Here is a 27,076-nt window from a genome sequence, read left to right as displayed (position 1 = left end):
CTCATCCATTAGGCTGTGATTTTCCTGAGGGTGGGGACAGTTTTATCAGTCTGCGACCACAGTACGGCATGTAGTTGGTGCTTAATACGTGTTCATTGGATGAATCAACAAGAAGAAATAACAATTGGGGGAAAGATTGGAATTCAGTCACTTGTGGGTAGATGGAATTTGTGCAGGTTATTTTTCTTTTCCATATTCATTATTGGGCAGTCATAAGAAAGCATCATAGACTGCGGGCTTCAACAACAGACATTTATTTTCTCAGGCAGCTGTCTTCTGCTGTGTCCCCACATGGCCTTTCCTCAGTGGGTGAGAGTGACTCTCTTTTTTTCCTTTTCTTATAAAGCCATCAGTCCTATTGGATTAGGGTCCCACCCTTACAACCTCATTTCACCTTAAATATCTCCTACAGGCCCTATGTCCAAATACAGTCACCTCGGGGGCTTATGGCTTCAACATATGAATCCCAGGGGACACACTTCAGACCATAGGAGTCAGTGTGCAGGACGTTTCCTCATCACAGGTGTTCACCCTTGGAGACTTTCAGGAAGACAGAGCTGGAAAGAACTTGAGAACACACTTGGCATAGAGAGGGGTGGTCACTTGCCCAGGGCCACACAGCCAGTGGCACAGAGCCGGGGCGGCTCCCAGAGCCCCGGGCTGGGCCAGCTCTGCAGGGGTGGGGTCTGGGGGTGGGCAGTTGGGTGCTCACACTTTCCTGACGCTGACCTTGTGTTAGTTACAGGACTCTGATCAGACCCACATACAGAGTGTCCTACCGAACGGTGACGGCGCTGGAGTGGAGGTGCTGCCCTGGCTTTACCGGGAGCAACTGTGATGAGGGTGAGTCCACTGGGGCACAGAGGCAGGGGACGGGACACTGGCCGGTCTGGGCGTCAGAGTTCTGGGGGCTTCTTCTCCTGCCCTTCTCCTGTGAACATGTCTTTGTTCCTCCACATTTCTTCCTTCCTTTTCCCAAGCACCTCAGAACCAAGTGCTCTGGACTGGCCAAACTGGGGGGAGCCTGCCACCCTGCCCGTGGCACTGAGGTGGGGTCCTTGTGTGCATAGTTTGGGTAGGCAATGGAGGAGACCCATGTGCCCTGGCCTGGGGGAAATGATTTGACTTATAGCCTATTGCTTCCTCTCCGGCTCTGACTTACCCAGAAATTAGGGCAGGCAGAGCAGGAAGTTTGGGCTCTGAGCAAATGCAGATGGAGGTCCACCAGCCTTGGAGCCACGTCTGTTGTAGAATGAGGCAGATAAACCTGGTGGGTGGCAGCAGAAGGAAGGCCTCTCCTGGCTGCCCCTGCCCTTCTGCCCGGCTGGTGCCCAGTGGGAGGACAGGAGAACGGGGCCTGGAGCCGAGCCTTCCTTCCAATGCCTGGGCTGGGCTCAGCTTGGCTCTGGGAGCCTGATGGAGCCAGACAGCTGCACTCGGATGGAAGTCAGAGATGGCCAACGGCAAATGTCTGCCGTGCTCATAGCGTGGGAAGGCAGGGCCTGCCTAACGAACAGGTTTGCAGCCCATCTTGTTCCCAGTATACCTGGCCAGTCCGAAGCCTCAGGGGTCAGTTTTGTTGGAAACAGTAGTTCTCATCAACCTTGACTTTCTAACAGAATTATTCTCTCTCATCTTTTTCATTACCTAACTTACTGATTTTGTTATATATATGCTTTTATAATATAAGCAAAGTGATAATACAATTATAATAAGTTATAATATAAGTTAGATATGTGCTTTTATTATAAACTGCCTAATAACATAACAACAGAACTAGCAGTAATAGTGATGATGATGGTGCTTCCATGGGTCCGTGGCCCAAAGCTGAGCTGAAGGAAGGGGCTGGGATATAAAAGGGTCCTGTTTGAGAGCTGCCTGATCCTGGGAGTGGAGGGTGGGTAGCCTTCGGGGCACAGGACTGCCCTGGGCCTTTCCTTGGGGAGGAGCAGGGGGGAGCTCAAGGGTGAGGGGTGAGGGGAGGCCTCCAGGTGGAGGCGTGGGTGGCAGGACCCTGTACTATATGTGTTGAATGAACACAACTCACACCAGTTCCTCGCTGAGGTATGAAGTCCTCAGAGCACGTGTCAGTGCATGGCTGTGGGGAGAGATATCTGCTCTCTAACAGAACAGAGCAGACCTGTTCTCTAGATTCTGCAAGAGGCTGGAGAGGCAAGGGTTTCGAGAGAAGTGATGGATTTACCCTTAAGTAACTGACTGGGCGATTTTCAACCATCACTGAAATGAGCACCGTTGGGCTCCGCCCAGTGGAGTACTGGTTTACCATCATGGCCTCACTTTTATAAGACCTCCTACAGCATTAGGAAGGCTTCCAGGCCTTTCTCTCAGCTCCCAGAGAACCCAGGCTTCCCCTGGCCACCTGCCCCCCCACAATTGCCTGAGGTGACTATAATCGTGTGTCTGCCTCTTGCCACCCTGCGGGACTGTTTGGTTCTCCTAAGGGTTACTGGTCCTGGCCTAAATGGGTCCCCTTCCTCTGTCTCCTGGAAACCTCTGCAGCATTATAGCATATATGTTTTTTCATCTATCTTCATAATCTCTTTATTAGAGAAATGAATGAACTACTAAATGAAGTATAAGTCTCAAAATGTTTAAGTCATAATTCTCACACAAGTCAATAGTGAGCTTGTGTTTTATTGAACTCATTTGATGAGGGAACCAACAGAATGGCAAAGCTGGTTCAAAAGAGGATTACAGAAACTGATATATATGCTGATTGAGGTGCCCCAAGACCACCTTCAGGTCTGATAATTCACTAGAAGGGCTCACAGAACTCATGAATATGTTTATGGTTTATTACAGTGGAAGGAGACAGATTAAAATCAGCCCAGGAAAGAGATGCAGGGGGCAGAGTCCACGAGGGGTCCACACTCAGAGGGTTCAGTTGTCCCCCGCCCTACCCCCAGTGTTAACCTCTCCCAGCAATGACTTGTGACAATGTGCTTGGGGTATTGCCAACCAGGGAAGTTCCCTGAGCCTCAGTCACATATATGAGTTCAGACAATGAAGTTCACGAACTCATCCTAGAAAAAATGCTACCTACCTCATTGTTGAATAGCACTACGGTCACCTTCGAAGTGCTCCCCTTGGGAAGCTATGCACTGACCCTAGCGTCTAGTCCACCCTTCAAAGCAATTTTGGAACTTTTTCTGGAATGGCCATCAGAGCTGTCATCATATTACCCTTGATGTCCTGAATGTCATCAAATGTCTTCCTTTCAATATTTCCTTTATCTTTGGTAAAGAAAGAAGTCACTGGGGGCCAGATCAGGTGAGTAGGGAGGGTGTTCCAATACAGTTATTTGTTTACTGGCTAAAAACTCCCTCACAGACAGTGCCGTGTGAGCTGGTACATTGTCGTGATGCAAGAGCCATGAATTGTTGGCGAAAAGTTCAGGTTGTCTAACTTTTTCACGCAGCCTTTTCAGCACTTCCAAATGGTAAACTTGGTTAACTGTTTGTCCAGTTAGAAAATTCATAATGAATAATCCCTCTGATATCAAGAAAAGGTGAGCAACATCGATGCAACAAGTTCACGAACTTAATTGTCAGACCTCGTACACTTGGTGACTGCCTACATGGCTGAGCTGTTCCTAGCCCTTTTGGAGGTTGAGCTGGCACTGCGTGGCCCACGGATGCCATAAATATCACATTGTTAGCATAGACTGGCATGTCCCAAGTTTCCCAGGTCAACAAAGCCACTTTCATCGGCAGGCCCTTCTAAGGGTTTAGAGATCACCTCCGGGGAGCCATGTGCAAAGGCCAGACCTCTCTCTGGGTAAGATCAATTCATCGCTGTTATATCCATTACATTTTCTAATCCATTTATATTTATATTATTTATATTATATATCATTATGTCTATAAATTATATATGTATATTACATATAATATACACACACACATATATATATATAATGTGAAGTATATTATATATACATATATGAAATAATATCACTATAGGACAATAAAAAACAAAACCTTTGTGCTATCCTCTCTACCGAGCAGAAATCACTTGCACCTTACCAGTTTTGTACAAGTTAACATCCAATGTTGCAGAACCTGGGCTGTAATCCGTAATATGTGGTAAATAAGCAAAGTGACATTCTCCCAGGGAGTCAGTGGCACTAAGGTTCATTAGAGAGTGCTCTAGCATGACATGAAAAGGTGAAGCCATCACCTTTTTGCCCTATTGCCATGTTTTGGGTTAGCCTTCTTGAAGATGAGTGGATGAAGCCCAGAGGGCATGTCCAGTGAAGGGCGAAAGACGAGGGAAAGACGAGGCGTGCCTCCTTCAGAAAGCCTCAAGGTCAAGTGGCTCCCTACTAGCTGTGAGCACAAGGCTTCGTGATGGTGAGGATTCCTGCGAGTGTGAGGACCTGGGCTGAGTTTGGGACTGGCTCTTGAAAGCCTTTGTAAAGATTCTACATTCCTGAAAATGAAACAATGAAGACAAAAGGTGAAATCAAGGCAGTGCCTGTGACTTGAAGCACATTCCTAAGATGCCTGTGGAGGATCCTGGGCCATTTATTCCCACCCAGTCCCATTGCTGCCTCTCAGAGGTGTGTTTTGCTTTGGGTCAGATGAGATTTGCTAGGAGAAGCATCTTTTTTCTTTGGCTGTGTCTGGTCTTCCTTCCAAGTGCTCAGGCCTCTGGTCTTACGACTCAGGACTCGTACTGCCTAGGGGTAGGAGGCTCCCGCCGCCCAGGTGGCCTCTTTCTGGGCCTGCATTCTCCTTTCTGTGTCTCCCCAGATCCTTCTTCCTACTAGACTCTGTTCTTTCCTCCCCGGATACTCCAGGAGTGCAGGCTAAAGGCTTGGGGATACTATCTTTCATAGATATGTCTATATATAGTTGACCCTAATTATTTGCAGATTCTGTATCTGTGAATTGGCCTACTTGCTGAAGTTTACTTGTAACCCCCCGAATCAATAAATACTTGCAGCACTTTCGTGGTCTTTCACAGATATGCATAGAGTGGTAAATGATTTGAGTCACCCAACTCTCATAACTCCCAACTGAGGTCGCAATGGCTCTGCCTTCTTGTTTCAACTCTTACACTGCAAACAAGTGTCCTTTTCAAGATCTGTTTAATGCCGTGTTTTCCACATTTTTAGGCTTTTTTGGGTGATCCCATTGTTTAAAATGTTCCCAAGAGTAGGGCTGTCTAGTGTTCCTAAGTGCACAACGGCTATGATGTGTCTTTTGGAGAAAATACATGTGTTATATGAGATTTGTTCAGGCATTGGTACTGTTGGCTGTGAGTTCAGTGTTAATGAATCAACCGTATATATTTAATAAGGCATTTTAAAATAGAAGTACACATAAAACAAGGTCACATATTGATCAGTTGATGAAAATATTGTGACCGGACGCTTACCCCTGTACTTCCCCTAGGAGCAATGGTTCAGTATTTGCTAATTCAGAGTTCCCGGTGTCTTTATAGAACACAACTACCATGAATAATGAAAATTAACTGTATCTATGAATCTTTGTCTATAAGTATATTTATAGATCTACAAATATATATTTTTTCTTAGTAAAAAAGCAAGTACATGTGTAGAAAAAGGGAAAACATCCTCTTAAGATAACCTCAAGTCTCGCTTTGGTGAAATGCCTCCAGCCTGCTTTCTGTGCTTACACGTCAGTTGTAATGCACATGCTGTTTGATAACTTTCTTTTTCAAAAAAGTTGTCATGAACATCTCTCCTCGTCGATACATAGCTTTCTATAGTATCATTTTTAGTGGCTGCGGAATTTGGTTACACATCTTATTAACTACACTGCTATTACAAGATATTTAAGTTGCTTCCAATATTAAATTATTAATAACATTGTTGTAAACATCTTCTTTTTAACTGAGGTAAAATTAACACACACTGAAATGCACTAATCTTGCATGTACGATTTCTGAGTTTGATAAATGCATAAACATTTCCATCATCTCCCAGATATTTCCCACCCCTAAGCAACCACTGTTCTAGTTTCTATCATCACAGATCAGTTTTACCTATTCTTGAACTTCATATAAATGGAATCATATAGTATAATTCCCTTCTGTGTATAGTTTCTTTCACTTAACATAATTTTTGAGATGTGTTCATGCTGTTACGTGTGTATCAGTAGTTTATTCATCGATGTTACTGGGTATTATTCCATTATTCCATTGTATAAACAACCACAATTTTATTCATTCATTCTCCTGTGGATAGATATTTGGGATGTTTCTAGTTTTCAGCTTTATGAAGAAAGCTTCTGTGAACATTCTTGTGTATGTCTTTCTGTGGACATATGTTTTTATTTCTCTTGGGTAAATCCCTAAGAGTGTAATTGCCAGGTTGTGGTATATGTTTAATTTTATAAGAAAGAGCCAAACTCTTTTCCAAAGTGGTTTTACCATTTTACACTTCTACCGGGAAAGTATGTTCCAATTGCTCCAAATCCTTGCCAACATTTGGTGTTATCCGTCTTTTTTATTTTAGCTATTGCAGTGGTGTGAAATGCTCTCTCACTGTGATTTTAATTTTCATTTCCTTGCTGACTAATGATGTTGAGCATCTATTTGTATGCCTACCTGATATGCTTACCAGCCATTCTTATACCATTTATTTGTGTGTGTGAAGTGTCTAAGACTTGCCCATTTTAAATTGAGTTGTTTAATTTTATAAGAAATAGCCAAACTTTTTTCCAAAGAGGTTTTAACAGTTTACATTCTCACAAAGTATGTTCCAAATGTTCCATATTCTTGCCGACATTTGGTGGTATTAGTCTTTTTAATTTTAACTATTCTAGTGGGAATGAAATGGAATGTAATTGTAGTTTCTTCTTTTTTAAGACTGTTTTGACCACCTTCATTCCTTTGCATTTTCATAAAAATCTTACAATCAATTTATTAATGTCTACAAAAAGCTGTCTGTTGGGATTGGGATTAGGATTGTGATAAATTTATAGTCCAATTTTGGAAGACTGGATATCTTAATAATGAGTCTGCTGATTCATGAACATGGTATAGCTCTCCATTTATCTAGGCTTTTTAAAAATTTTCTCAGCCATGTTTTGTAGTTTTCAGAGTAGAGAGCATGCTTGTCTTTTATTAAATTTATTTCTAAATATTTTGTAATTTTGGGCCTTTTTAAAAAATGGAAATGCTTTTAAAATTTTCATTTTCTAATTTTTTTGCTGCTAGTATATAGAAATATATTTGATTTTAAAATATTTACGTTGTATACAAAAACTGTGATAAATCTATTTATTAGTTCTAATAGCTTATTTATTGATTCCTTTGGATTTTCTACCAAAACTATCATGTCCTCTGTGAATAAAGACATTTTTGCTTCTTCCTTTCAAATCTTTATGACTTTTATTTCTTCTTATTGCCTTATTTGGCTGGCTAGAACTTCAAGTAAAATATTTAATAGAAGTGGTGAAAACAGACATATTTGCCCTGTTTCTGGTCATAGTGGGGAAGTTCTCAATATTTTATTATTAAGTATGTTGTTAGTAGTAGATATTTCACATATGCTATTTATCAGATGAAGATAATCACTTCTATTCTTAGTTTGTTGAGAGTATAGGTACTGAATCTTGTCAAATGTTTTTTTCTGCATCTATATTAAGGTGATCATATATTTTTATTCTTTATTTGTTAATGAGACAAATATCATTGATTTAGAATACGAAACCAACCTTTTATTCCTGGGAATAACATTATTATTACTGAGATAAACCTCATTTGGATGTATTATTCTTTTTTATATTTCCATATTTGATATTTATCTGTAATTTTCTTATAATGTCTGTTAGTTTTTAGTTACGAGGGTTATGCTGTTCTCATAAAAAGAATTAGGAAAATTTCTCTCCTCCTCTATTTTCTGAAAGCACTTTTTTTTTTTTTTGTAAAGTTGATATTACTTTTTCCTTAAATGTTTAATAGAATTCCTAGTGAAACCATCTGGACCTGTAGTTTTCTTTGAGGGAAAATTTTTGATAGCATATTCATTGTCAAATGAATTTGATAGCATAGGTTTTATAGATATGGGGCTATACATAGATACAGCGCTATACATGTTCTCTAAATTTTTAATAATTACTTATGCATTTTACAATTTAAATTTATTGAGGTATAATTTACATACAACTTATTACATGTACATTATTTATGCACAACAGAAGTGTACAGTTCAATAAGTTTTGACCCCATAAATATTTTTCTATACAATTCTCTACTTTCTGGTTGGTATTCTGTCCACCAAATTTGCTTCAGCCTCCCTGAACTCTGGTTTCTTTCTCTACAATTCAGAGAAATTGCCATGTTCTACTTAGTCACCTCTCCCTGTGCTCTGGTCCAGAAGGTACCTCTAGGAATCACCTTGTTTGTTTCTCTTCTCTCAGGAATCATTGTGCCACGTTCAATGTTTGTGAACATTTGTTTCATAAATTTTGTCCAATTGTTGAGTTGTTTATGGTGGGAGGGCAAGTTAGTATAAGTTAGTATGACTGGAAGCAGAAATTGCATATTTCCCTTTGTTGGAATTTAGTTATACTTCTCTGTATCATTTCTCAGTTGTTCTTCTGAGGATTACAGTCTGCTACCTTAACTTATTGTATTAAACAGAGTAAATATGGGGCTATTCCATGTAAATTGGAAGAAACTATTAATTGTACAATTCCATTTATCCACCCCCACTATCTTTTGTGCTACTGTTGCCATATGTTTTAAATCTAAATATGTTATAAAATTCACAATTCACTATTACAATTTTTGCACTAACCAGTCAGATAATCTTTTTAAAAAAATTTTTATTGGGGAATAGTGTGTTTCTCCAGGGCCCATCAGCTCCATGTCATCATCCTTCAATCTAGTTGTGGAGGGCGCAGCTCAGCTCCAAGTCCAGTTGCTGTTTTCAATCTTTAGTTGCAGGGGGCGCAGCCCATCATCCCATGCATGCGCCCACCATCCCATTCGGGAATTGAACTGGCAACCTTGTTGTTGAGAGCTCGCGCTCTAACCAACTGAGCCATCCAGCCGCCCCTCTGGCAGCTCAGTGGCAGCTCATTGTCCTTCAATCTAGTTGCAGGGGGTGGGGGGCGCAGCTCACTGCTCCACGTGGGAATCAAACCGGCAACCCTGTTGTTCAGAGCTCGCTCTCTAACCAGCTGAGCCATCTGCCGCCCCCCAGATAATCTTTTTAAAAAGTGGAAGGAGGAAAAAAAATAGCCTTGTATTTATCCCATAGTTAGCATTTCCAGTGATCTTTAATCTCTTCCTGGAGCTCCGAGCCTCCATCTGGTATCCTTTATCCTCAACCCCAAGAAGTTATTTCAACATTTCTTGTAGTGCAGATCTGCATGCAATGAATTCCCTCAACTAAAAGAAAGTTATTTTAGTCTTTATTTTGCCTTAATTATAGTTAATAAATAATTAATTAAATTGCGGTAAAATACACATACCTAAAATTGATTATTTTAACCATTTTAAAGTGTATAATTCAGTGGTATTAAACACATTCACAATGTTTTGCAATCATCACCACTATCTAGTTCCAGAACTTTTTTTTATCACTCCAGAGGGAAACCCTATACCCATTAAACAGTCATTCCTCATTCTCCTTTCCCTTAGCCCTTGGCAACCACAAATCTGCTTTCTGTCTCTGTTGATTTGCCTATTCTGGATATTTCATATAAATAGAACCATACATTTTATGTCTGGCTTCTTTTACTTAGCATAATGTTTTAAAGCTTCATCCAAGTTGTGGCATATATCTGAATAATGAATAAAATTCCATTATATGGATATACCACATTTTGTTTTTTCATTCATCCATTGATGGACATTTGGGGTGTTTCCACCTTTGGCTATTGTGAATAGTGCCGCTATGAGCATTCACATATAAGTTTTTATTTGAACACCTGTTTTCGATTCTTTTTTGATATGTACTTAAGATGGGATCTCTGCATCATATGGTAATTCTTTGTTTAACTTGCTGAGGAATTGAAAAACTGTTTTCATAGTGACTGCACCATTTTTACATTCCCATCAGCAAGGTACAAGGGTTCCATTTTCTCCCATCATCATCTCCGATACTTCATTTTCCATTGTTTTCAATAATATTTTCATTGCGTTCATAATTCTGGATTTTTTTCTTTCAGTGCTTTATACAGATTGGTTAGTCCATTGTCTTTTGGCACTTACTGTTTCTGGTGAAAAGTCTGCTGTACTCATATGTTGTTTTCCCCTCCATGAATGGGGTCCCCGCCACATTCAAGATTGTTGTTTTCAAGATTTTACTTTATCTTTCAGCAGTTTGACTATGATGTTACCACATAGGATTTTCTTAATCCTGCTTGGGGTTCTTTGTGCATTTGGATCGATAAGTCAATTTTTTAAAACCAAATTAGGAAAATTTTGTTCATTATTTCTTCAAACATTTTCCCGCCCTATTCTCTCCTGTCCTCTCAAGATTCCATTTGCACACATGTTGGTTGCTTGATATTGTCATTAGGTTATGTTCTTTCCCTCTCTGTTCTTCAGATTGAATAATTTCTATTGATCTGTCTTCAAGTTCATTGACTCTTTCTTTTGACATCTGTAATCTTCTCTTAAGCACATCCAGTGAGATTTTCATTTCGGATACTGTACTTTTCAGTTCTCGAATTTCCACTTTATTTTTTGTTTATATTTCCATGATAAGATTTTCTCATCTGTTCACTCATCCTGACCATAATTTATTTAATATCCTAGAACTTATAGATAATAGCTACTTTAAGTTCTCATCTTCTATTTCCAACATTTGGGTCATCTTAGGGTTTGTTTGTATTGACATTTCTCTTGATTTGGGTGACAATTGCTTCTTTTCTCCTCCCTCCCTCCTTCCTTTCCTCCCTCCCTCCCTCTCTCTCTTTCCCTTCCTTCCTACCTTCCTTCCTTCTTTCCTTCCTTCCTTCCTTCCTTCCTTCCTTCCTTCCTTCCTTCCTTCCTTCCTTCCTTCCTACCGTCCTTCCTTCCTTCCTTTTCATGTTAATAATTTTGGTTATATACTGAACATTTCGGTATATTCTAGAGATTCTGATTTCCTTGAAGACTGTTGATTTTTGTTCTAGCAAGCAGCTAAATCACTGTAAATTTCTTAAGGTTTGGTTTTTATATTTTATTAGGGTGGGTATGTAAATCCCTTAAACCTAGGATATAGTTTTACTCCTAAGGCATAGCCTTTCTGTGGTTTCAAAGGCAAGTCCTAGGTGTTTACTAAATCCCCTAACTTGGAGAGATTCAAGCTCTAAACCATCTTCCTTCTGTTGGGTAGCAGCTGATAGCTCAGCTCAGCTTTTGTAGCTTTCCCACTGTTGTTTTCTACTGAGCTCATTGGAATCTCACTTACACATGTATGGTTCAGGGATCAGCCAAGGATTTCGGTGGGAGTTTGTACATAGAGTTTAGGGCTCTCTGCTCTGTGTGCCTACTCCCTTATTAGATTCTTCTCTCAGTTTCCATGTCCTCTGGCAGCCTTAAACCTAAACCACTGCAGTTTTTGACTTGAGTTTTGGCCACCCTGCACTGCCTGAACTGAGGTGTGTACCCAGGGGAAAGGTCATGTAATGTAGAATTCACTCAGTGCTATTCCCTTTTTGCAAGGATTGAGTTCCCTCCAGTTTCTGCTGGCTTTATGTTGGTCTCTAGTGTCTTCAAATAGTTGTTTAAAATTTTTAAAATCTAGAGTTTATAGTTTTTATCCAAAGTAGAGTTAGTCTGATACAAGCTACTCCATTATTACTGGAACTGGAAATTTATGGACATCTTTTTAGCTAAATCTTTGTCCATACCTTTAATAATTTCTTTAGGATAAATTCCTATGCAGAATTATTGGGTTAAGGCTTTTGAATCATAGTGTCAAATTAGCTCCTAGAAAGGTTGCTGATTACACTGGTGTGGACAGACTGAGAGGTTCTAGAGGCCAGAGGGTGTTGTCATCATCTGTTTCCCTTTGTGGTGCCCAAAAGACTCCCTGACACTCCATTAGGGTTCTGTTAAAGCTGTACCTGGAACATGATATCAGCCAGTGCTGATCCAAGAAGTAAGCATTAGCATGGGATACACTACCGTTACTTCACCACTAGATTTAATTTTAAAAGTAGTTCCTTAAGCCGCATTCCACCAGTAGATGTCCCTCCAGTTAGTTCAGTCAGCTGGCAGCAGAGGTAACACCATCACTTTTATCAACAAGCATATCATCATGTCATCGTTTTTTACCTTTGAAATAGTACTTTACTCTTTAGAAAAGGCTTTCAGTCACATTATTCTATATTTCCGTGGTATCGATGCTGCTATAGGCTGAATGTTGATGTGCCCCCCCCCCATTCAAATGTTGAAACTTATTCCCCAATGTGATGATATTAGGAGGAGAAGCCTTTGAAAGGTGAGTAGCTCATGAGGGTGGAGCCTTTATGAATGGGATTAGGCCCTTATATAAGATACCCCAGAGAGCCCCTTCCCCACTTTCTGCTATGTGAGGACATCTGAAGAAGGTAGAGGCCTATGAACCAGCAACTTGGCCAAGTTCATCCAGCTGAGAAGTAGCCTAAGTAGAATTAGAACCTGGTTCTTCTGTCCCTGATGGAGTGCTTTTTAACTCTAAGCCACCTGGAACATTTGAGGTCTTGAGAAATCCCACCCAAGTTTTCCCAACACAAGGGACGGGTCCCGACACAAGCTGGACTCTGGGCTGGCCCCTTCCTGCAATACCTAAGATGGCCTGGTCCATAGTGTTTTGGAGGCCAGATCGCATGTTGACTTGGTGTTGTGGAGAAGATCTGCCACAAATTCATTAGGAGATGACAAGTTTAACTTAAGTAGGGGATTTTTCCTCTCTCTCTCTCTCTCTTTCTCTCTCTTTCAGCTGGAGTCCTGGCCAGGACAGGAACTGAACCCCCTGGGCCCCCATATAGGCAAGGGAAGGCCCGGGGTGAGCTGGCTTAGCTAGTGCATCCAAGCATTGAGCTGATTGATTTGAGTCCAAGACGATGTTGACATTTCACCCCTGGCTCAAGCTCTGTGTATGAGTGTGTTTGTGTTTTGAATGGCTGAGGGTTCAAAGCCAGAAGGAGTTCTCCTGGGAGGAGGCTGCAACCTCCTGGCCGATCTGCAGAGCTCAGCATTTTAGGGAAATGATTCTCAGTGAATCTGATCATGTTTCTGAGACTCGCTTAAAAGGAGGGACAAGCAAGTAGCACCATTTATTCAAAGTAGCTGAGTGCCTGGGAGATTCTAATCACTGTGCTAGATGCTTGGGTCACAGCGATGAAAAGGGGACCTGAGGAGCTCTCAGGCAGGGTATGTGTGTAGGGGAAAGAGGTTCAGGGACAAGAGAGTGAGCAAATAATCCTAATACTGTGAAATAAGGGCATTGCTAAAGATGTTTGAGGTGTTGTGGGACCCAAAGGAGGTAAAGGATTCGGGGGAGTGGGGGTCTTCCTCCTGCTTAAGGCCTGGCCCTTTGGATCTGGCTTAGCTCATTTACTCAGGACTCCGCTCCACTGGGCATCCCCTCTCTCCTGTGGTTTCCATCCTTCCTGCTCACTCGTTCTACCCTATCAGCACATAAGCACAAAGATCATCTCTCATCTTTAAGAAGACAATCTTATTAACTTTGCATTGCCTTTAAGCCCCGGCCCTGACTTGAGCTTCCTTTCCCAGCCAAGCTTCTTGGAAGAACTGCCCTCCTTCCCCAACTCAGCTTCCTTGCTTCCAGGGTCTTCTCTAACCTGTGAGGCTGGGTCTCTGCCCCACTTACCACATAGAGAGTCTTTTTACTGTCTGACCTCCATGCAGTTTATGTCCCTGTCATATTTATTTCAATTTTCCCAGCCACCAGCAAAGAGCTGGAACCTGGATTGTTTCTTGAATGAACGAATGACTGCAAAAGCAATTTTCATGTGTGTGAGATATGAGGTTCAGCTGGTAGATGTATGATTATCCCCATTGTACAGATCAGTAATTGAGGGGTAGAGAAATACTGATATTGCTTATGTGAGGCCCTGTAGGGTCCATGGGTGAGGGGGAGGCTGAGTATGGCAAGAGGAAAAGGTCATAGTTGCTGCTGGCTGGCTGTCTGGCTGACCTGGGGAGGACATTTCATAGGGCCTGAACACCTGCCTCTCTCCTGGCATCTTCGGTAAATTTTGGGTCCTGGCCTAGTGGTGCGGCAGAGCTGAAGGTCTGCTCCAGTGGGCATCTCCTTCTGCTCTCAGCTTCCACTGACAGCATGGCTGCACTTGATGAGATTCTGGGCCCTTTGATATTGCATTGCAGCCTGGAGTGGTTCCAGCTGTTGGGATGGGTTTTGTTCTCAGACAAGCATCTTTCGGCACCTCCTGTCATGCTGTGTGGGGCTGTGAATATCCACAGATGTCACCTGCCTTTTCTTTTTCTGGAAAGAGCTTGCACAGGGGCTGGCCCATGTCGCAGGCACATGGCTCGGCTGCTGGGCTGTCTGCACATCCAGAGGGCTCTCAGCACTCCCCATGGTGTCTTCTTCTCCCAGGGGCATTTCACAGGGTGTGGCAGGGGCCAGAGTGATGCCAGAGATGATTGTTAAGCTTTTGAATTTTCTGAGACTCTTCTGGGTCAGGGTTAGGCCACCTGGAGCAACACGGGCATTTCCCCAGTGGGCAGAGGGACCCTGCGTCTCTCCAGGTGAAAGACAAGGCTCTCCTGTCACTCACTCCATCATGCTGAACGCAGGGAGGGAGTTGGGGTCTCCACTGAGGTGTGGGAAAGGGCAGAGCAGAGCCCAGGGAAGTCAGTCTCTCTTGCTGTATTCAGCTACCTCTTTGAGAGGTGAGTAGAGGCTAGCTTGGAGATGGAGCTGGAGCATGAAAGCTGGAATGGTGCAAACATTCTGGGGGTGAGATGGAGGAGGCTACGGGTGGCAGAGGAAAAGAGGTCAGGCAAAGGGCAGCAGATGTGCATTTCACCCTGTCCCGTGGCTGGGCCAAGGCAGCCTTTGGGGAGGCTGGGATCTCCTGGTTAGCTATAGGGTGAATATGTCTGTCCTGCATGTGGCCTGGTAAATACCAGTCGGCTTCTCTCCAGTACAGTCAGGAGCGGAGTGGGGGACTTTTTAGAGTCCCGCACGTTGTGGGGGAGAAGTGGGGGAGATAGGAGAAAACATAAAGAAAGAGGTAGTTATATTATTCAGCAGATCACGGAGTTGGTTTTCTTCCTTCTTCCCACTATGATTCTCTCAGAGAAAAATGCAAATTAAAATCACAATGAAGGTATCAACTCACACCTGTCAGAATGGCTGTCATCCACAAATCAACAAACGAGGCCACACGCTGGGGGTCAAGGTCACACACTTGGGCTTTGGGGGCCAGAGCACTCAACCTGTCTCAGTAGCACAGGGAAGCATTTTCAGAATTTTCTGGCTGGAGGTGGGATCCCAGGAGTGAGCACATCTCACCCACACTGTGGCCAGGAGATGGGAAGGGTCTTGGCCATTGTCATCAGCCACCTGCTCATCTGTTTATGCTGTCCCAGGCTGGGCAGATCCAGTGGCCAGTGGAGGCCGTCTGTCTACCCCAGCCCACCCTCAGGGTCTATGGGGTGGATTGTTTGGGGCCTGTCCTTGCTTAGCGGAACCCATGGCCAGTTATGGTGGATGGTGAGGGACCGACCCCACCCAGGGAGCACTTGTAACTCGACAACTCCATCTTCTAGGTAGCTTTGCTTTTCCTGGGGTGGAGGGAGAGCTCAGCAGCTGACAGCACTGGACCCATCCTAAGAGTCCTAGAACTGGGACATACCGAGGAGCAGAGAGCACAGGCGTCCACAGAACGAGCCTGAGCAAAGAAGCCAGGAGCCCCTGCCTGAGCTGAGGAGGTCCTTACAGGGAGGGTTCCTACAGTGACCCACGATCTTAAGGAGTGATTCAACTGGCAGTCACCCTCTCTTTTCCCAGAAGAAATGTCCACACCTCCTAGAGGGCGAGGACAGGCCACAGATGACAAGCAGAAATGGGCTCATTGGACTAGAAGTTCTCTGGTAAAGCCTGCTGCTATCCTGACCCTAAGCTCAGTCTTTTCTAGAAAGAGGAGGAAAGTGGAGGGGGTCCAGCCCTCCTCAAGTCTGGACAGAACATTTCTCTCTCTCTCTTTTTAAATTATTTCTTTTTCTCAGTTGCAGTTGACATTCAATATTATTTTATATTAGTTTCAGGTGTACAGAATAGTGCTCAGACATGTATATAGTTTATGCAGTGATCTCCCCAATTAGTCTAGTACCCACCTGGCAGGATACACAGTTGTTGCAACATTATTGACTATACTCCCTACGCTGTACTTTACATCCCATGTCTGTTTTGTAACCACCAGTTTGTATTTCTTAATCCCTTCACCTTTTTCACCCAACTGCCCAACCTACCTCCGCTCTGGCAACCATCAATTTGTTCTCTGTATGAGTCTGTTTCTGTTTTGTTTTTAAATTTATTTTGTTTAGATTCCACATGTAAGTGAGATCATATGCTATTTGTCTTTCTCTATCTGACTTATTTTACTTAGCGTACTGCCCTCTAGGTCCATTAACATTGTGGCAAATGGTAAAATTTCATTTTTTATGGATGAGTGATATTCCATTATGTATGTATACCACATCTTCTTTAGCCAATCATCTATTGGTGGGCACTTGGGTTGCTTCCATATCTTGGTTATTGCAAATAGGTGAACATAGGTACCCAGAAGTGGAATTGCTGGGTCATAAGGTGGTTCTGCTTTTTTTTTTTTTTTTTTTTTTTAAGATTTTATTGGGGAAGAAGGGGAACAGGACTTTATTGGGGAACAGTGTGTACGTCCAGGACTTTTTTTCCAAGTCAAGTTGTTCTTTCAATCCTAGTCGTGGAGGGTGCTGTTCAGCTTCAAGTTGTCCTTTCAGTCTTAGTTGTGGCCGGCGCAGCTCAGCTCCAGGTCCAGTTACCGGCAACCTTGTGGTTGAGAGGACATTCTCCAACCAACTGAGCCATCCGGGAGCTCAGCGGCAGCTCAGCTCAACGTGCTGTGTTCAATCTTAGTTGCAGGGGGCACAGCCCACCATCCCTTGCAGGACTCAAGGAGTTGAACCGGCAACCCCGTGGTTGAGAGCCCACTGGCCCATGTGGGAATCGAACCGGCAGCCTTCGGAGTTAGGAGCATGGAGCTCCAACCACCTGAGCCACCGGGCCGGCCCAGGTGGTTCTATTTTTAATATTTTGAGGAACTTCCAAACCACTTTTCATAGTGGCTGCACCAATTTGCCATCCCAACAGTGCACGAGGGTTCCCTTTTTTCCGCATCATTGCCAACATTTGTTGTTTGTTGAATTATTGACTACATAGGCATGGATTTATTTCTGTTCTGTTCCATTATTTCAATACCATGCTATTTTTATTACTATGGCCTTGTAGTATAGTCTGATATCACGTAGGGTGATACCTCTAATTTTGTTCTTGATGATAGCCATTCTGACAGGCTATCAATGAGGTGGTGTCTCATTGTGATTTTAATTTGCATTTCTCTGATGATGAGTGACATCGAGCATCTTTTCATATGTTTATTGGCCATGTGTATGTCCTCTCTGGAGAAATGTCTATGAGTATGCAGGTCCTCTACCAATTTTTTAATTGGATTGTTTGGTTTTTTTTTGGTGTCGAATTGTATAAATTTATATACAAATTTTTATACAATACAAATCTTTATAAATTTTGGATATTAACCCCTTATCAGATGTATCATTGGGGAATATCTTCTCCCATTCAGTAGACTGTCTTTTCGTTTTGTTGATGGTTTCTTTTGCTGTGCAAAAAACTTTTTAGTTTGATGTAGTTCCATTGGTTTATTTTTTCTTTTGTTTCCCTTGCCCAAGGAGATAGATTAGAAAAGACATCACTAAGAGCAATGTCAGAGAGTTTACTGGCTATGTTTTCTTCTAGGAGTAGTTTTATGGTTTCAGGTCTTACATTTAAGTTTTTAATCCATTTTGAGTTTATTCCTGCTTATGTCATAAGAAGACGGTCCAGTTTCATTTTTTTTGCATGTATCTGTCCAGTTTTCCCAGCACCATTTATTGAATAAACTGTCTTTACCACAATGTGAATTCTTGCTTCCTTTGTCATAGATTAAATGACCATATAGGCATGGATTTATTTCTGTTCTGTTCCATTATTTCAATACCATGCTATTTTTATTACTATGGCCTTGTAGTATAGTCTGATATCAGGTAGGGTGATACCTCTAATTTTGTTCTTTCTCAAGATTGCTGTGGCTAATTTGGGGTCTTTTTGTGATTCCATATAAATTTTAAGATTATTTGGTCTAGTTCTGTGAAAAATACCATTGGTATTTTGATAAGGATTGCATTGAATTTATATATTGCTTTTGGTAGTATGGACCTTTTAACAATGTTAATTATTCCTATCCATGAGCATGGTACATGCTTCCAATTATTTGTATCTTCTTCAATTTCTTTCTTCAGTGTCTTATAGTTTTGTGAGTACAGGTCTTTTACCTCTTTAAATTTATTCCTAGGTGTTTTTGTGTTTGTGTGTGTGTGTTTTTGATGCAATTGTGAATGGGACTATTTTCTTAGTTTCTTTTTCTGACAGTTCATTATTGGTGTATAAACATGCAACTGATTTCTGAATATTAATTTTGTATCTTGCTACTTTACTGACTTCATTTATCAGTTCTAATAATTTTTTGGTGGAATCTTTAGGGTTCTCTCTATATAATATCATGTCAACTGCAAATTGGACAGGACATCTTCTTACAGATGATCCCAGTGTTGGTCAGAGAGGGCCCACCCAGCTCTCAGGACTTGGGGTTGAGAACTTTAAGTGGAAAGCTGGGCCTGGGCCCTTCTGGTGAGGAGAGGGGAGAGTGGAAGATGACATCGCCTGGAACTGCCGAATCAGCTGCCCTTTACAAAGCACAGAGCTCTGGCTGGGTGAACCTGCACTGTTGGTGCCTGACTGTAATCCCCACCAGCCACGTTGGAGCTGGGGGATGTTGGCCTGGAGCAGGGAGGAGGTTTGTGTCATGCCTTGCAGCATGAGGTGGTAGGGTTGCTGGAGCCCTCACTGGATCTCACCAAGCTCACTCTTTCCACCTCCCAAGGCTGTGTCCATGGGCCCCGAGGAGGCATGATGCCTCCCTATCAGGCTCTGTTCTGTGAGCAGTGGTGGAGCCATCCTTTCCCAAGAAAGGAGAGCTGCCTTCTGGGCTGCACAAGTGCCCTGTGGGGAAGCTGGACCCAATTTATTTTTATGAGGTTACAGCACAGTCTGTATTCACATATCCTCAATAATGCGCTCCCTTTCAACCCACTTGTCTTAGCTGGGGCTGTTATAACAGAATACCATAGACTAGGTAGTTTAAACAACAGACAACTCTGGAAGCTGCAAAATTGAAGATCAAAATATGGGCAAATTCAGTTCCTGGTGAGAGCTCTCTTCCTGGCCACCTTCTCACTGTGTCCTCACATTGCCGGGTGGGGAGAGGGAGAAAGCGCTCTCTGGTGTTTTATCTTATAAGGACACTAATCTCATCATGAGAACCCACCCTCATGACCTCATCTGAACCCGATCACGTCCTCAGGACCTCATCTCCAAATACCATCACCTTGGGAGTAGGACTTCAACACGAATTTTGGGGGCATGCAGTTCAGTCCATAGCACCCCTTTTTCTCTGAATTCTTTACAGCTAGGGGTTGGAGGGGGACACTTGGTCACTTGGTATCCCCTTTTGTTTGTGTGTGGATGTGGCCTGTCCCTAGTGTTCCCAGTGATATCAAGGGAACCCTGCAATCTGGAGCTTCTGTCTACCCAAAGTTTACTGGGGGCCTGGTCCCTAGTTGACAGCCACTGTCTGGTACCCTGAGTCCCCAGGGAGCCCCGTGGTCTAAGCAATCACTCTGGTGAGAATCTGGGTTTCAGCAGCCCTCTGAGATCCTGCCTCAGACCTTGTCCTCAAATCAACCCTCACATGACCATCAGGGGGACCCCCTACGGGGCAGATTGGACCTTGCTGCTGCCCTGCTGAAAACCCTCCATCACTCCCCTTCCTCCACAGGAAGATGTCCAAACTCTCTAAGTCTATGTCTCTCTCTGGCCTCAGCTCCACATCTCCTCCTCTCACAATGTAAGCTCTAGCAAAACTGAGCAGCTTTTCATAGTCTAAACACATCGGATTGGTTCCTGCCTCTGTGCCTTTGCACTGGCTGTTCCCAGGCTCTCAATGCTCTTCCCTATGTTGCCTTACTGTGGAACTCCTCTGTCACCCTTTAAACCCTTGTGTAGCTGCCCCTTCCTTTTGTTAGACTTCCCCATCTCACCATCATTGAGAGAGGCGTGATCAGCATCTGTGCTGCTTCTGTACCCTGAGCATGCACTCATGGCAGGTAGCACTTTGGGTGGTGAGCTATTGAACAACTTAGTAGACCCCCCTCCCCACCCACTGGCTCCCAGATGACAGGGCATGGATCTGACTCCTCTGTGACCTTTTGCGCAGCAGAGGGCCCAGCACGTAGGAGATGCTCAATGAATGTTTATTAAATCATGAAAGTTTGGCTTCTGGGGTTCTGTACAAGGAGAGAGTTCCTGCTCAGAAGACCCACACTGGGCTCTGAGGATTCTGTTTCCGCACAGCTGAGTATGTGTCCATCTGAATTTGAGCCAGGCCCTTGCTCCGTGTCCTCATCTGTAAAATGGGGGCCGATCAGACTCAGCCTGGTCTAAGGTGTCCTGGCCTGGGCTTCCTCCAGATGGTGGGATTCTGGGCAAGGAATGTCCTGAACCAAACCGCTGACACCAAGCCTGGGCCTCTTCCTTCCTCCAGCTTAAAAAAAAATGTGGTGAAAAAACAAACAAACATAGTACCATCTTAACCATTTTTAAGCATACAGTTCAGTAGTGTTAAACGTACTCACTCTGTTGTGCAACAATTGCCAACCTTTTTCTCACCTTGCATAACTGAATGTCTGTACCCAATAAACAGCATCTCCCCATTTCCCACTCCTGCCATTCTACTTTCTGGTTCTATGAATTTGACTGCTTTAGATACCTCATGTAAGTGGAATCATACAATATTTGTCTTTCTCTGACTGGCTTATTTCACTTAGCACTCAAGCTCATCTACGTTGTACCATGTGACAGAATGTCCATCCTTTTTAAGACTGACTAATATTCCATTGTATGTATACACCACTTTGGTTGACCCACTCGTCTGTCGATGGCCGTCGGATTGCTTCCATCTCTTGGCTATTGTGAATGGTGCTGTGATGAACATGGGTGTGCAAACATTTCTTCAAGGTCCAGCTTTCATTTCTTTTGAATATATACCCAGAAGTGGAATGGCTGGGTCATGTGGTACTTCTCGTTTTAATTTTTTGGAGGAACTGTCGTACTGTTTTCCACAGCAGCTGCACCATTTTATATTCCTACCACCAATGCACAAGGGCTCCAATTTTTCATCCCTCGCCAATACTTGCTATTTTCTTTTTTTTTTTTTGATAGTAGCCATCCTAACAGGTGTGAGGTGGTATCTCACTGTGGTTTGGATTTGCATTTCCCTGATGATTAGGGATGTGGAGCATGTTTACATATGCTTGTTGGCCCATTTGTGTATCTGTAAAGAAATGTCTCTTCCAATACTTTGCCCATTTTTGAATTAGGTAGTTTATTTTTTTATTCTTGAGGTATAAGAGTTCTTTTTAGATTCTGGATAGTAACCCGTTATTAGATATATGATTTGTGAATATTTTTCTCATTCCCTTGGTTGCCTTTTCACTCTATGTCCTCTGATGCACAGAAGCTTTTAAGCTTCATATATAATACCATTCGTTCTATTTTTTCTTTTGCTGGCTGTACTTTTGGTGTCATATCCAAGAAATCATTGCCAAAGCCAATGTCACAATGTTTTTTCCTGTGTTTTCTTCTAGAAGTTTTATAGTTTTAGGTCTTATGGTTAGGTCTTGAATCTGATTTGAGTTACCTTTTGCATATGGCAGTAGGTAAGGGTCCAATTTCAGTCTGCTGCATGTGGATGTCCAGTTTTTGAAACATCATTTGTTGAAAAGATTGTCCTTCCCCGCCCCCAAATTTTTTTAATGAAAAATTTTAAACATGTAGAAAAGTTAAAAGTACTTTACAGTGAACACCCCACCCCACAGCCACTATCTAGATTTTTCTATTTACCATTTTACTGTATTTGCTTTGTGAGACATCTTCTTCATCTCTTCATCCCTCTCTCCATCTTATTTTTGGCGCATTTCAAACATGCAGACGTCAGCCCACCTCTCACCTGGGCCTCTTACATACATTTGTATCCAGCACGTGTTTAATGCTGAGGGTCCTGGGCTTTCATGGACGTGAGCCATGTAGCCTTAGGACCATCCTGTGAGGAAGACATGGGCCAACCTTTTCATCTCTGAGTCCCCTCTGTCCAGCCAGTTCTCCTCATTAGTGCTGCAAGCTTTTCCTTCTTGTAGGGAATTGCTTGTGCACCTGGCTTGGTCTGCACCCGGGAGGGTTGTACACCTACAGCCATCCGCGCATTGCTGGGGAGTTAAAGAGCTAAGGAGTGAGAGAGCTCGGCTGCCAGGGCCATGACGAGAGCCTTCCGGAGAATCCTGCACTTCTGGGCTCAGGGCTCCCGCGTTTGCCTCTGAAGAAGGGAGAATGGCTTGAAAGAGAGGGGAGAATCATTTGTACATCCTTGAGTCAGCTTTCCAGCTGTCCTCAGCTAGGGTGGCCATTGGTAACTTAAATATAAGGCCAACAGCACATTAGCTGCAGATGTAGGCGCCGGGGCGGGGGCAGGAAAGGGCCGCTTAGCTTTCTCCTCAGTGAGAAAAGCACCGTCAGGGTCAAATGTGCATTTTTCACATGATTTTTATTTTCCAGACAGGCGCTGAGGTGTAGGGGAACGACTGGGGCTCATTTGGGTTGGGTGTTGTAGGATCAAATCCATACCTCGGTTTTCTCACCCCCCAAAATGGAGGTAGTCCTGGACCTTTTGGGGGTTGTTTAGAAAATTTTATGAGGTCATGTATAAGAAAAACGTTTGTAAAGTAAAACTGGAGGCATGTGTTATTTACGGTTATCAATGACTTCAATTCTTATTGAAAGAAATAAACATCATAGAGTCTTTTAATAATGGAATTTCATTAGATGATACTAATCAAGTTGTGATGGGAAGCTCTGTTTTGGACATTTGAAGCCTCTTGGCCTTTACTGGACACTTGTTTTCAGGTAAAGAGCTGGCAGTGTCCCCCTGAAGCTTGGAGAATACTAATTTTCATTTCCTTTCTGTGGGGCTGGAGGCTTAGCTGCTGATGAGGAGGCTGGATGGTGCCTCATGGTCCCTGGCTCCCTGGCCTACCTGGGGAACAGGTTAAACATGGAGACCTCCAGGACCTCCTAGCTCCCCGGACAAAGAACTTCTGGGGGCTGACCTACGTGTCTGTGTGTTTAAAACCTGTCTCTCCTGCAGGTGGCCCAGGTCAGTGATGTGGGTCTCAGTCAGGGATATGAGAAATGCTACTGCAGCCCTGCTCCGTGGGCCAAACTGGCCCCTCTGGGGCCACTGATGATAAATCTGAAGAGAAAGCTCTCAGGAATTTTGCTGTCTTAGTTAAAAGAAAAAATTGCCAATTTACCTTCTGCCAATGTATTAGTCAGTGTTCTCCCGAGGAGCAGAACCCAAAAGATATATGTAGATGCGCAGAAAGAGGTTTCTTATGAGGAAATGACTCACAAGATTATGGAAGCTGGGAGTCCCGCCGTCCACCGTCTGTAAGCTGGGGACCAGGAGAGCCAGTGGTGTAGTTCCAGTCCAAACTGGAAGACCCAAGAACAGGAACACTGGTGTGTGAGGGCAGGAGAAGATGGATGTCTCAGCTCCAGCAGAGAGAGCAAATTCATCCTTTCTTCACCTTTTGGTTCTATTCAGTCCCTCAAAGGGTTGGATGAAGCTCACCTGCATTGGGGAGGGTGCTCCTCTCTACTCAATCCACCAATTCAAATACTAACCTCTTCTGGACTCACCCTCACAGACACTCCCAGAAGTAATGTCTTACCAGCTATCTGGGCACCCCTTAGCCCAGCCAAGCTGACACATAAAATTAGTCATCACAGCCCCTGAGGAAAGGCCCCCCCACTCCTACCCCTTGTGGCCCAAGAAGGCCAAGGCAGTTCACAGGGCCAGTTCACACGCGAATCGAAACAATGGGAAGTCCAGAGCTGTTACAGTTTGGGTTCCCCAGAACACAGACTCTGGGAGGGAGATTGGTGCAGGAAGTTTATTGGGGGGGTGCTCTGAGGACCAATACCTGTTATGGGAAGGGAAGCAGGGTGGATGGAGTAACGTGAAAAGCTGGGCTGTAATGCAGCCTCGGTGAAGGCCAGCCTGCCACAGGGGAGCTCTGACATGGAAAGCCCTTCAGAACTGCCTTGAGCTGGGGACCAAGTGTTTGGGTCCTTATACTCTCACGTTGGTCGGTGATTGGATGTGGCCGTCTGTCTTCTGCTGAGGCCATTCCTGAAGGGGCAGACTGAGGTGAGCTGCTAGCCCACAACCTTCCCAGCAGTGGGAGAGTGAACCGTATGTCCTGACGGGCGACCCAGGTGGTACAGCATCCCCAAAGAGGGCCTCAGTTGCTTCTTGAGGTCCATCCAAATGTTCCAGTGCCCACATAGTAGACGCCAAACCTGGACCACGTATTGTTCTCCATGTAAAAGGTCACAGAATTCGTGATCACGTGGGCAGCACTGAGTTCAAATCCTGGTTCCTTTGCTTTCTTTTGGCATCAGGTGACCCTTGGAAAGTTGATTGAACCTTGAACTTTAGCTTTCACACCTATAAAACACGCCAAAGCGGATGTGCTGAAAACAAACAGAGCACCCCCTTCCTGCTGTCATCCAATGCACCAAGGGGAAGATACAGATAAGGACCGGAGATCGGAAGTTTCAGCTGAAGCACAGAGACTGTTTATCCAAAATGAGACAGCAAAAAAGCCTGGGAGGGCCTCTTGGAAATAGTCTGAGAGCCGTGGGTCCCCCACCCCACCCTGTGCTCCCTTCACCATGAGTTATGAGAGAGGAGACTTCACATTCCCAAGGCCTCCTGCAGCCCCGCCCACCTGGTGGCCTATGTCTGCCTCCCACTTGGAGATTTGGAGGTTGGGCTGGTAGCAGCTGGGATGGAAGGGCAGGGCTGGGTGGGCTGGAGGGAGGGCTGCACGCGTGTTGGGAAGGCAAAGGGGGCTGGGAGGCTCCTGTGGGCCAGAGGTGATTGCAGCAGAGCAGGCCAGAGCAGGGTGGTCCTAGGTCCTCCACGGTTTGGCTCTCCCCTCGTGCTGGGAGCTTCTCTCGGATTAGATACACACAGAGGAGTGTTTCTACCTGCAGAGAGCCTGAGCCTGCAGAGCAGATGTAGTGCCTACTGTGAGGTGGCACAATGTTTTGGAGGGGGTTCAGCCCAGGAAGCTCTTGGTGCATGATGTCAGGTGCTTTTCCAGCCCCAAACTCCCTGGCAGGTGGCGGAAAGATAGCTGGGTCCCTGCCCCCAGCCCTCGACAACTAAAGTGACAGCTCAAGGCTGACAGTGGGATCTAGGCAGGGGCTAGATGGCCTGGGGCATCTGCTGTGGTCCCAGTCCCCACACAGATACCTGGGTCCTCATGTCCTGGGTGGAAGTGCTCTTGCCTTGAGAGAGGTTGCTTCTTTTATATCTCTTTTGAGTGCCACACCCTGGCCTCGTGTTTGTGGGTAAGGCCTGCTGCATATTCCTAGTCCGCCATCATATGGTATCTCTTCTCTCTTGCTGAATGGACTCAGTTTCCCCAGTCCTTTTGCAGACCAGGCAGACCACCATGGCCTCCATTCTTGCTGTCCTGCCTGATTCTCCCACCCCTGAGATGCGTGGTTGATCAACTATGCCTTCCCAGCTCTATTTAAACATTTTTCTTCCAATGACACATGATTAACTAAGGCCAGTTTGAGGTCCACTGTGAACTCAGAATGTTCTCTCTGCACCGTTTTAACAGAGTTGCAGCCGCTGGGCCCTGGGCTGGAGAGGCGGCAGGGAGTTCCAGCTTTGCTGCCCAGCCAGAATATTAACCCTCTTACACCCTGTGCAAGACATCTGGGTGGTGGTGCTATAAGGCACCAGGCCCCTTTCTATGTAACCAGAAACCCATGGACAAAGTGTGGGGGTTTTACAAATAGGACAAGCAGTCCCTGGCTTCCACTAACCCCCCTTTCCCCCCCCCACGACCACCCCTGAGCACAGAGAATGATCCAGGCCAGCTGGCTCAGGGCGAGAGTGCCCTGGGAGTCGGGGTGGGGGTGGGATGGCTTTCCACCTAGCTTGGAGGAAAGAAATGGCTAACCACCTCCCCCTTTCTATTGTCAAGCAACTGGCTAATTGCTTTGCTCCTAGTGGCTCAATTTCCCAGCTAGAGCTCCCAGATGGGGATCTGTGCTGGGCTGGTGTGTCATCCATACTCCCAGCACAGTCTGTCCCTGCTGAGGGATTCTGTATCCCTTACCTGCTTGGACACTGGAAAGACCACAGGCTTCAACCCAGACTAAGGCCTGAAATCCTGGCTCCTCACACTCTCTCTGTGGACAAGCCACTTCTCTCTCTGAACCTCAGTTTCCTTGTCTGTAAAGTGGGCACAATGATGGCCGCCTTGCAGAATCGTTAATTCTATTGTATATCAAATGAGGTGAATAAAAACGTACCTGACATGGCACACGCTGGCACATAGTAGGCCTGTAATAAATAGTTCTTGTTACTATTATTATTCTCCCAACTTGCCCAGTGCTAGGCACAATGGTATTAGAAATACACATGGACTGATTTTAGTGTCTTCTCCGTCAAAATACAGTTGCTTAGAACTGAAATGGACGTGAAAATAATTGTTATGTCCGTGTGTGGGGGGTGGGGGTGAGAAAGAGAGAGAGAGAGAGAGAGAGAGAGAGAGAGAGATTCAGTCTGTGATTTTTTTAACATGACCGAGATCTGAG

At 44.3% G+C, this 27,076-nt stretch overlaps 1 protein-coding gene across 2 annotated transcripts in view; it reads left to right on the top strand.

Moving 5' to 3' along the window:
• COL26A1 (collagen type XXVI alpha 1 chain) overlaps positions 1 to 27,076 on the top strand; it is a 193,802-nt gene that overhangs the window by 85,369 nt on the left and 81,357 nt on the right. Inside the window, exon 3 of one of the 2 annotated variants that reach the window (XM_081053623.1) lies at positions 746 to 843. In XM_081053623.1, coding sequence (XP_080909749.1) covers positions 746 to 843 — 98 coding nt within the window. Of the gene's footprint in view, positions 1 to 739; positions 844 to 27,076 lie in introns of both variants that reach the window. The other variant, XM_081053624.1, reaches the window with a different exon arrangement.

This window comes from Rhinolophus hipposideros, assembly GCF_964194185.1.
Source record: "Rhinolophus hipposideros genome assembly, chromosome: 7".
NCBI classification, from domain to species: domain Eukaryota; kingdom Metazoa; phylum Chordata; class Mammalia; order Chiroptera; family Rhinolophidae; genus Rhinolophus; species Rhinolophus hipposideros.
Note: the sequence above shows the minus strand (reverse complement) of the source record. Positions and strands in the feature narration are given on the sequence as shown.